Raw genomic sequence first — 11,640 nt, 5'->3', positions numbered from 1 at the left:
TTTAAGTCTCTAACGTCTTTCTTAAATATCCTAGTTATTGCTTAAGGCCTAACGCTTTAGTAACTACAAGAGACCGGTGCTAATACGTCTAGAACGTGTTAGTAACCGGTTACGTATACATTAGAATATAAAGGCGGCCTTATAATTCCTTAAATGCTATAAAGGATAACCTAGAACGCAATACAGATCTAGATCTTGGCCCCCTTAAACGCCGAGCAGAACTAGATCGTGACCTTACTACACCTAATAATAATACCTAAAATAAAATATTATCCTCGTTATCATTAGCAGCGGCCTGCTCCAATTCTTCTTAAAGTTATTAACGTTTTCGTTCTAAACATATTAGGAACCGGTTTAGAAGAGGATCGTAACAAATACATACTCTCTCTGCCCATATAGTTTGCATATTAGGCCGATATTAATGTGTTTCTTTGTATATGTTGTATTCCGAACTGGTTCCTAGCAAAATACTAATTAACGTCCCGTTAATCTAGTTTTTGTGCGCTAAATATAATATAAGCACATTATAAACGGGTTAGGAACGTATTAATACCTTATAACGGCAGGAAGAAGAAACTGCCGTATACCAAATATATATAATTTATTTGCTGTTTGTTCTACTGCATTTATATAGTGTCTTAATCTATTAAATAGCTCGTAATTAATTAAAGAGCAGTGCTTATTTAAGCCTAAGGCGATAACTAGGTATCTCTTATATCTTGCCCAGTTAGCAACTAATCGAGATTCGTGTGCTATATTGTTAATACCTTCTAAACGAATTACAAACGGGTTTAGAACAACTTACTAATTAGTAAATCACAGAGTTCTTTATATTCTAACTGGCTCTTATATATAAGAAGAGCTTTCATCCGTTTATGTATAGAGTAGGCCGTTTTATAGTTACCCACGGCTCTTAAGATACTTTATAGGAAGTATACTCGGCAGAAAACTAGTGTTTTCCTAAGATGCTACGTCCAATCGCGCCTATAAGAATCAATATGCTATAGATACTACCTAAACCCTTTTATAATACGTTAGGAAGGCGTTCTAATTACATTCTAGGTATCCTACCAGCCATTTACTTGCTATCTATATCGGATATAACAGCTTCAAAGCCTTCCTCATTACTATAAATGTGTTTCCAACGAATCTGCTTCTAAAGACATTTAGAAAGCAATTAAAAGACTCGCTTAAAGCATAACTGGTAAGTACGCCTTGTTTCCGTATTAGTAATAATACGTACAAGCGTAAATACTATTAGAATATATTAGCATCGCGTTCTAAACGGGTTTATATTATATTCTAATACTTTTACTATACTCTTTAAGCCAAACAGCGAATATAATCTTATTTATATTTATTTCAATAATACGTTTAAAAGACATATCAACTTTAAATATGTTTTAGGCTAGAAAGATCTTAGCTTGCTCTTATAGAAAGCAGATTATTATAAACCCGTTTTAATTATTGTAGATCTGTTGGATATAAGCCTATAACGTATTAGTAAGCTAATTAAAACGTGTTTGTAACGTGTTTATTACCGTTTTGGGATTTCAATGCTTTTAATCAAACTTATATACTACCCCTACTAGTCCTTTTCCTTCTAGGTATAGAGTAAGCTTCTCTTTTTAAATTATTCTAGTAATACGATCCATAGTAGCAAAGCTTGCGTAGATCTATGCTAAAGAAGCCTTTCTATACTACATATAAAACTGTTTAAAGGCAGGACTTCGAAGAAACTTTCCTATAAAGACGTTAGGTATTTGTTCGCAATTAGTTTAGAATATATTTACCAAAAGTAAGATCTGGATTACGCATTTAACAAACCAACTTAATTACCTCATTTAATATCTCTAGAGGCGGCTTATTTAGGGGGGGTGGTGTATGACTATATACCCTATACGAGGTAAAATGAATATAAGGAGTCTCTTCTAAGTCGTCTGGAATAAAAACGTGAAAAGTAACCTCGCAGTCCTAATAGATAAGTTTCCCTGGTCCCTAGGGGTGGTCAATTCCTACGAATACGTTATAAATATATTACGAACGTAACCGGAATGCGTTCTAAGCAGGTTATATTTTTTTCTTACCGCAGTCTACCCTTCTACATAGATTTAATTCAATAACTCCGTATTTCTCCATTATATCGGCACCTATATTACCTAGTTAAATAAGAGATGTTAAATACGTAGTATCGTATTTCTTATTTGCTGGTAATACTTTTCGGAAGTACTCTAAATATATTTCCATAGTAGCCTACGTATAGGTAAGAAATAAGTGCCGAACGTTAGTAATATCCTAATGTAATTAGTTCTAAACGTGATCTGGTTGGGTTCTAAACATATTTAGGTAAAATAATTATATATAGAGTATCTTTGTTGTTTAATTGTTAGTATATAAGCCTCTGTTTAAGAGCTGCATGCATTTCTAGCTTAAAATCATCTTTAAGCTGCTAAAAACAAGCTTATATACATTAACTTAAGTACTAAATATATTTAGAACCAGTTCCGTACCTATTCGCATTATGTTTGTAAATATCCAGGTCGCTTCTATCCAGGGCCGCCCGCTCTCTCTATATTAGACCCCACGTCTCTTTAGTAACTATAGTGTGGCTTAAAGATCGTAACTAATTCTAAAGATATTCGCAATGTTTTACTCCTAAACAACGCATTTTATATTTTTTACCTCTTATATTTAAGAGAGCGGATGTTATAGGCTTAGGAGTATGTACTTGTCTAGTTCTGTATTGGATCTAAACGCGTTATAAACTAGTTATAAATATAGTTAGGGCATAATTTAGATTTTTATTAACTTACCTATATGGCTTTTTGTGCATTTGTGCCTCTTAAGTTAATATGGTAAGTATAACCTTTATGTAGCGTCTATGGGTACTCTAGAAGACTTAAACAATCCTCAATTACAAGTGTAGTAAGAGGATTAGTAGATGCCTTGGTAAGAAATGTAATATAAGGAACTTTAGGCTAAATACGTTTAAAACTGGATTAGAACGCGTTTAGAACGTGTTAAAAACTTACCTCAATTTAATCTTGCGGCTGTGTTTAACTCTCTTCTAGCATATAATCTTCTAACCCAAGGACACTGTCTTCTAAATCAATTTCAAACTCATTTTCATCATCACTAGAGAAATCCAGTGGCTGGTAATTATTAGATAGATCTGTTTAAATTAGAATACATTCCAAATACGTTACAAACACGTTATAACTAGTTACCTATAATGGTTGGTTCTGTTTTAGAGCCAAGAGGTAAGTTATATGGTGGGATAAGTAATTTGCGCTCGGTTAACTACGTAATCTTATATTTTCAGCTAAGGCTGCCCCGTACAGGGATTGTGTATTAGCGCTTATGGTAGACCCACCCTTTAGCGTGGCCTAACCGACTTATAACTACGAGATCCTGGAGGTCCTGGAGGTCCTAGAGGTCCGTGTGGTCCGTGTAGTCTGGGCGACCTCCTGATAGGTTCCTAACAGAAAGCCGAGTGTGAGTGTCTCCTGGAGCTTCTGATAGCCCTAATAGGAGCTGTTAGGAACCTATTAGTACTGTTAGGAGGCATAAACATTTTCCTAATATTGGGCCACTAGAATTAGACTCTAACTTATTAATATAAGGTAGCTAATCTAATATAGAGCTATTTTTAGGTAAGCTAGTAAGCTAAGCGCTATATATTTTAACACTGTAATAATTAGGATAATTAACCTTTAGGGGGTAAAGCTATTATACTATAGTAAAGCACCTTACGATATACCGCTTAGTAAACTATCGACTTAGGTATTTACTACCCTCTACTGCTATAGGCTTCATGACTAGTATATTAAGTTTAGTAGGTAGCTGTAGTAGCTACCTCTAAGTCTTTAGTATATTCTAACTAAAGTAGTAAACGTAGCTAGTATAGCGGTATTACTAGCCGCGTATATGCACGACTTATAGATAAACGTATACGCGCGTAATTAGAAGCTCCTTTACCGCGGTAAGTATAGGTAAAAAGTTAGTAATAGGTCCTAGATTAAGCCCATTACTTTTACTAAATAGGAAAAAAAGGATTAGATCCTTAAGGCTAATAGTGTCCTTAATATAGGCTTTATATATATCTATATTATCACCCTCCGTAGCTAGGCCTATTTAAAACTACCGCTCCTTATAACTAGACGTCTCTATATATTTAGCCTATAGTATACTCCTAAACTTCTTAATTCGCTCCTAATCAACAGCTAAAACAGGTAGTAGTATAGCCGTAGTTAGAGCTTGCTGCAAGGGAGCTTGCTATAAGGGAACTTACTATAAGGGAGCTTACTATAAGCGAGCTTACCGCGAGGGAGCTTACCGCAAGGAAGGTAGTATTAGAAGTAAAGTAGGTATTAGTAGTAGAGCAGGTATTAGCGGTAGAGTAGGTATAGGAGCTAGTTTTAGTAAGGACGTATTTAGGCCATCTAGAGTACCTCTTTTACTATATAGAGCTTTAGTATATAGCGGAGGAGTAGGCGAGTAAGCTTTACCCCACCAATTAAAAATGCGGTGCTCCCGTTATATTGCCCTAATTATCTTCCGCCGTTAAGCTATTTTAGGGGTATCTTGGCTATTCTAGCCGCGAGGTAGGAAGGCGTTCTTAGTATTATTTTTAGGTAGAGTAGTTCGCTAGCGCCTTATAAGATAATTCTTAATAGTAAAGCCTAACTCTATAAGAGCTCTCCGCTTATTTAAATTATATTTAAAGGCCTAAAAAGGTAAGCAGAAGTAGAAGTAATATATAGGGAAGACACTATTACGGCTTGTATAAATGCCTCTAAACCGAAGCTTGTAGAATGCTGTATTACGAAGATACTAAGCTAAAGAGAAGGAAAAGGGGTCGCTAGGACCGATGTAAACAAATATATAGGGTAAGCCGCCAAGGCGCTAGCTTTAGGTGGGCCAATTGCAGGTCGGCAGAATATGGCAGAATTTAGTAGGTAACGTGCGATAGCGCCGTTACATCACCCCCCTCTTTAAAAGAAAGCCTGCCCTTAGGCTTAGTTAGAAAAAATAGGGTAGCACTAGGCTTATAAACGTAGGATTATAAAAATATAAGATAAGGAGATAAAGGGGATACGAGTCCGTCCTAACTAAGTACAAAGGGCGATTGTGGGCTAAGTGGAAGCACTAGGCTAGAAAGAGTAGCCGCTAAAAGTCTTAGCACGGATCTAACTAATTAGACAACTTTAACTAGCGGTTAAAGTTCCTAGATATCTGAAATTTTACGGTACTNNTAGAAAACGGCAGAATATNGNAGANTTTAGCNGNNAGCTATATTAGGGCTTTGGGGCGTTTTTGTCCCTATATTCTTCTAGTAACTTATCGTCTTTATTATACTAGCATTCTATCTATTTATCTAGGTACTTTAGGGGTCTAGGCGTATTAGGGTATTAGTTATAGAATTCTTTAAGCTTCTAGGGGCAGCCTATAAAGTTCTATATAGGGTACTAGGTTGGGTTAGGATTATAGCCCTTCCATTAGATATAGTATTTTAGCGCTCCCCGTACTATCTTATAGGCCAGTATTTCGTTAACCTCCTATTCGTTATTACCGTTTACTTAAACTAGTAGGGAAGGCTCGTTCTTTTATCTAGGTAATAGGTCGTTTATAGCTTTCTATAACTTATCTAGTAAGAAGATAGGGTAAACCCTAATTAAGTTTGGGAGCTTTATCTTATATAAGTTGCCTATCTTTTTAAGAACCTTATACGGTCCTACTATCTAGTAGTCTAGCTTATGGCTGGGTCGTTTGGTTCTTTAATTCCTTGTTATAACCTAGACTATATTGCTAGGGGCAAAATCGGGCTTTTAATGGTGTTTGTTCGCCTGCTGTTCTATTAACCTTTAAGCTTTTTCTAGGTTCTTACGGGCTACTGTTTAGGCCTCCTTTAATTGTTTAGCGTACTATTAGGCCTTAGTATAGGATAGCTTCTCTTATATAGTCTGGGGTTCTTTTAGCCTTTTCTAGTCAAAGCTTATACGGGGTAAGTATCCCATTTCTAGCTGAATTGGGGCAAACCCTGTGGAGTTATAGGGTAAGGTTGCTTACGCGTAGTCTATTAAGGGTAGTAGTTTAGACCAGTTGTTTTAGAAATAGTTAATAAAGGGCCTAAGCCTCTGGTCTAGGTACTAATTTATAATTTTTGTTTAACCGTCTGTCTAGGGGTAATAAGCCGTAGAAAGCTTTAGCTTAATGCCTAGGATTTAGGTAAACTTATTCCAAAAGGCCGATATAAACTATGGCCTATAATCGGATATAATAGTATCTAGTAGTCCGTAGATTTGGTAGACGTAATAGATATATAGCCGGGCTGCCTTTTTGGTATCGATATTCTTATAATATAGAATTAAGAACGGGCGTTTACTAAAGTGGTTAACTATAACTATAACTATATCATATCCGTTACGGTCCCTAGGTAGTTTATGGAAGTCTATAAAGATATACTGCTAAGGGCGCTTTAGTATTAGGAGTGGCTTAAGTAGTTCTAGGGTCTTATTCTATGGGATTATAGCTCTCTAGCAGTCTTTGCAGTTCTATATATATTAATTAATATCCACAACTATTCTTAGCTAGTAGTAGTGGCAGTTAATAATTTTATAGGTCTTGTTCTTGCTAGGGTGTGCTGTAGAGACTTAGCAATAAGCTTTACGGATTAGTTTGGTCCGTAGATTGTTAACGTTAGGGACTATAAGCCGCTCTTGGTATAGGAGCAATCCTTCCTCTGTCTTAAAATTGGGGTCTCCTTTCGCGGCTTATTCGCGGAGGGCCCTTAGGGCATTAGCCGTGCGGTTTACAGTTAGGAGGCGGTTAATTAGCCCTATTAGCTTATCTAAGGACTCCTCTATTAGTGCTAGCTTGTTTTACTGGGAGTCTAGCTCCTTAAGGATCTGTGGGTTAAGCTGTTCTGGATAAAGGAGGGCGCGCGTCCGATATTGGGTCTTTAGCTTATCCTAGGGTCCTATGTCTTATTTTTTTTGGGTTAGGGTATTAGCCTTAGAGTTTTGCTTGCTAGAACGATATATAATTGTAAAGAAGAATTAGGAGAGTATTTTGGCCTATTAAGCTTATTGCCCTATAAGCTGCTTTATAGTTATAAAGTACTCTAGGGCTTTATAATCTGTATATATCTTAATCTAGGAGTTTATACCTTTAAGCTTTACGCGCTATTAGAAAAGTAATTAAATAATAGCTAGTATTTCTTTATTGTGTACTTTATAGTTATACTTAGCTGGGTCTATTGTCTTTAAAAAGAAAGCTATAGGGTACTATTCGCCGTCTAGATGTAACTGTAATAGGATTCCCGCTATGACCCTATTAGAGGCGTCTGTTTTTAGCATTAATTTAAGGTCCGGGTTATAGTGATAAAGGATTAGGGAAGAGATAAGCCAATCCTTTACCTCTTTAAAGGCCTCCCTATAGCTATTATTAAAAATAAAAGGCGTATCCTTCCTAGTTAGTTGTATAAGAGGTTTTACTATAATTCCGTAGTCACGGATAAACCAACAGTAGAAATTATAAAAACTAAGGAAGGACTAGATTCCTTTTACTATATAAGGGGGCTTCNAGTTANNNATTNCCTNTACCTTNTTAGGGTTAACCTTAATTNCTTNNGTAGTTANNATAAACCNAAGGTATTTTATACNTTTTACCCTAAACTTATATTTCTTAATATTAACTTATAAGCCTGTGTTCCGTAGTCTCTTTAGGACCTTCTTAATATAAACTTAATACTTAAGTTTGTTGTCTAAGTATATAAGAATGTCGTCTAGGTATACTGTGTAGAATTTGTTAAGGTAATTAAAAAGAACGTTATTTATATACCTTTGGTACGTAGCCAGTCTGTTTATTAGTCTAAAAGGAAGAACTTTATATTTATAGGAACTATAGCGGGTACGGAATGTTATTAAATCTTTAGATATAGGGTTTATTCTAATTTGGTAAAAAGCTTAGCGGATATTAAGTTTAGTAAAGATCTTTGCCTAGCTTAGACGTGTAAGGGTCTTGTTAATTAAAGGAATAGAATACTAGTCTTTTTAAGTAATAGCGTTTAGCTTTTAATAGTTAATATAAAAATAAAGGCCTCTATTAGGCTTTTTTATAAATAGGATAGGGGAAGTAAAAGGGGCTTAACTTAGCTTAATAAACCCTTTATCTAAGTTGTTAATTAAGTACTACTTTATTACTTTTAGCTTATCCGTTAATTAATAGTAGAGGGGGCTATAGCCTAGCGAGTTATTGGCCTCTAATTAAATCTTGTAATTATATGTCTGGTAGGGGGGTAACTTATCTAAGGCTGCCTTTAAGAATGCATTCTTATAGCCTATATAAATAGTAGGAAGAAGGCGTTTGACTAGTTCCTTATTAGTTTCCTTATCTAGCCTTTCCTCTCTATTATTAATAATTTGGTTAATTTTATATAGGCTTGTTATAAAGACCTTATTGTCCTTCCGGTATATATTAAAGTGGAACGCTATAGTACTAATTGCGGCAATATCTACGGTAGGGGGGTTAACTAATAATAGGGGCGTATATGACTTTAGGGACTTCTGGGGTACTAGTATTATTGTTACTCCTTTTAGCTCCTATTGCATCTTTTAGAGGTTATCCCTTATATCCTATTAATACGTTCTTTTCTATAACGGTTAGATCTGTATAATTTGGATGTTATCTACGTTATTATCTGTCCCGCTTCTATATATAGAGTCCTTTCTAAACGTAGCGCTTTAGGAGAGTATCTTTATTAGTACAGAGTTCTTTCTAGCTTCGTGGTGAGCGTCCTCTTAGGCAAAGGCTAGGTCACGGGCCCGGATATCCTGCTAGTAGGTAGGGTTAGCCCTTACGGCTAGTGTCTTATGGTTGGTTTAAATCTCCTTAATAAAGGAGGGTAACCTTAGTTTATCCTTTGGCTAGATAAACCGTCTTTTTTATATGTTTAACTAAATATTAAAATAGGACATCTATTTTCGTCTAAGGATTATATTATAGGACCCTAGGTCTAGGATGCAAAAGGGGATACTATATTGGCGTTGTCCGTTAAGAGTGATATATAACTTTAAGATGTGGGTAATGGGCTGACCGGCTTGGCCGTTATAGCCCTTTACCTAGATAGGCTTCTCTAGTTAGATGGCTTCTGTATTTAGAAACTTAGCAACATTATTTATATAGGCAGTATTTATAAAGGCGAAGTTATTTGCTCTAGTGTTAATAAGGGCGGTTATATTAACTCTATATTTATTTTAAGATACTATATATAGAACTATGAAATGCTTTCCACCTATTAACTAACTAAGATTAATCTCTTTAAGATTAATAGGGTACCCTAGGGGGGAGTCTTTCCCTAGGGTTCTTTTTTTTCTAACTTATTAGACGTTTCTTCTTCCTCTATCTCCTTAATATCGCTTATATCCTTTAGCTTTGGGCAGAATAAGGTAAAGTAACTTTACTTATTGCAGTTAAAGCATATAGCCGAGGTAGGGTTAATTAGAGTATTACGGCGAATACTAGTTAATAGTGTAGTATGTGGCTGGTTGGGCAAGGCTTACTAGGGCGTAGTTATAACCGCCTTTAGTATAAAAGCAGTTGTAACTTATCTTCCTACTTTAGCTTTTATAGGTATAGCTAGCGAGTTTTAATCGTTATGGAGTTGCTTCTGCCGATTAGGGTAGGCGTTAATCTACTTTAGTTCTAAGTTTAATAATAGGTAATAAGCTGCGAGTTTTTTGTGGGTTAGTAGGTTATTTAAGGTTATAGCGATCTTTTCTTATAGCCGGATTGTTAGCTTATTATATAGGTCTAATTAGTAGTTCTTAAGGGGAACCTAGCCTTCTCCTATAAGGTGTAGAAATTAAGTCTAGAATTTGGCAAAGGGTTAGTTTGGTTTTATTATTAGGTAATTATAGTTATAACGGGCATCCTGTACTTTGTTTGGGTTAATATAAATAGCCACTAGGTACCGTATTATCTCGTTAATAGATATAAATTGGATAGGGAAGTCGTCCTTAAACTTGGCTTAAAGGTGCCGTTAGGCGTCCCCAGTAGTTTAACTAAAGAGGTAGAGTATTTTGGCTTCTTTAGAAAGGAAATAGTTATAGTTAACGCGGAGCTTTCCTTATACTTAAATCCTCTAATTTTTAAAGGTAAGGTCTATCCTGTTAGACAGTAGTAAGGGGTTAGGGAGCTTAACGGACTTTAATTACTTTGTTATTATATCCGTACTCCCTAGTGTATTATATTTAGTAGAGTAAATAGGTTGGCTAGGGCTTTAAGAAGGGGAAGCTGGGCTATTTTATAGGGCCGTAAGGCTTTCTAGGATCTCTTATAGGGTCTCTTATATATTTCTTGCTTTAAGACGATTGGCTTCCTAGCTAGCTATAAGGGCGCGAATCTGCTCGCGTATGTCTACGATATTATTATTATCTTTAATTTCTAATCCTAATTAGATCTTAGGTTCCTCTCGGATAAAGGCAGCTTTCTTAGATAAGCTTACTTTAGGTGCCATTATTAGCTTCTTAAGGTTCGTTAGTATTATACACTTTAGTTTTAATTCTAGGGGTATAGGTCCAGTCCTATCTAGCTTATAAGGTGGGATATTATTTAGGCCTTCCTAGGCAATATAGAGTTGTTTTAGTATCTAAGTATAGCGCGTTAATGCGTCGTTGCAGACGAAGTTTCTTTAGGGTGGGATATTATTAAGGCCTTCCTAGGCAAGGTAGGGAGAGCTTAGTATAATATTATGGCTTGTATAAATGCCTCTAAACCGAAGCTTATAGAATGCTGTATTATGAAGATACTAAGCTAAAGAGAAGGAAAAGGGGTTGCTAGGACCGATGTAAACAAATATATAGGGTGAGCCGCCAAGGCGCTAGCTTTAGGCGGGCCAATCGTAGGTCGGCAGAATATGGCAGAATTTGGCAGGTAACGTGCGATAGCGCCGTTACAGACATACCTTTAACTGACATAACTGGTATAGCTTTAAAAGCTTCTTTAAAGGGCCGTCTTTAATAAAGTTAAGGCGGGGCTTATAGATATAGCACTTGCTGCACTTAATTATAGTAGGATCTGCCATATATATAATGTATATAGTAGTATTAATAAAGGTGTTAACAAAAAGGAAGGTGTAATGCTAAGATATTTTAATGTTTATAATATTTTAATATTCGTTATATAGATTCTACTACAACTTACCACCTGCAAGTTTTTTTCTAACCGATTAGAAGCCAACTTTTAAACCAATTAAAAGCTAGCTTAGCAGGAGTTTAAATTCTAAAATACCTACCCACCTAAAAGTATAGACTACTCGTACCTCGGGTCAATAATTATTAATTTATTACTTACTGTTATAGACAGTTTAAGGTGTCTAACAGCGAGCGTTTAGCGAGCCTTAGGGCTTGGCAGCAAGCGAGCTAGCTAATTAGGACCGCTAGCTGCGCTACGCTGCCCAAATCAAGGTCGAGACTGCAGCGCGCTATCAGCGTTTCCTAATTAGGCAATTTAGATAGAATTTTTAGAGTAGCAGTTAAAATTTTTAGTAGCACTTTAGTATATACAAATTAACGTTGTCTAGTTAAAAATCTATTCTTATTTACCTAGTTTATATTATATCTAGAGGTTTAATAAAGT

General features: G+C 35.7%; 1 protein-coding gene across 1 annotated transcript; it reads right to left on the bottom strand.

The window, feature by feature from the left end:
* Window positions 1–1,177: 1,177 nt before the first annotated feature.
* On the bottom strand, window positions 1,178–1,397 carry K441DRAFT_537208 (uncharacterized protein; the record flags this gene model as incomplete). Its single annotated transcript, XM_067642462.1, has 2 exons — window positions 1,178–1,254; window positions 1,310–1,397. Coding segments are annotated over 2 exons (165 nt in total), but the record flags the coding sequence as incomplete, so codon positions are not given.
* Window positions 1,398–11,640: the final 10,243 nt, after the last annotated feature.

The sequence above is a fragment of the Cenococcum geophilum genome, assembly GCF_001692895.1.
Source record: "Cenococcum geophilum 1.58 unplaced genomic scaffold K441scaffold_3, whole genome shotgun sequence".
In the NCBI taxonomy this organism is placed as follows: Eukaryota; Fungi; Ascomycota; class Dothideomycetes; order Gloniales; family Gloniaceae; genus Cenococcum; species Cenococcum geophilum.
The sequence above is the reverse complement of the archived record's forward strand: the minus strand, read 5'-3'. Positions and strand labels throughout refer to the sequence as shown.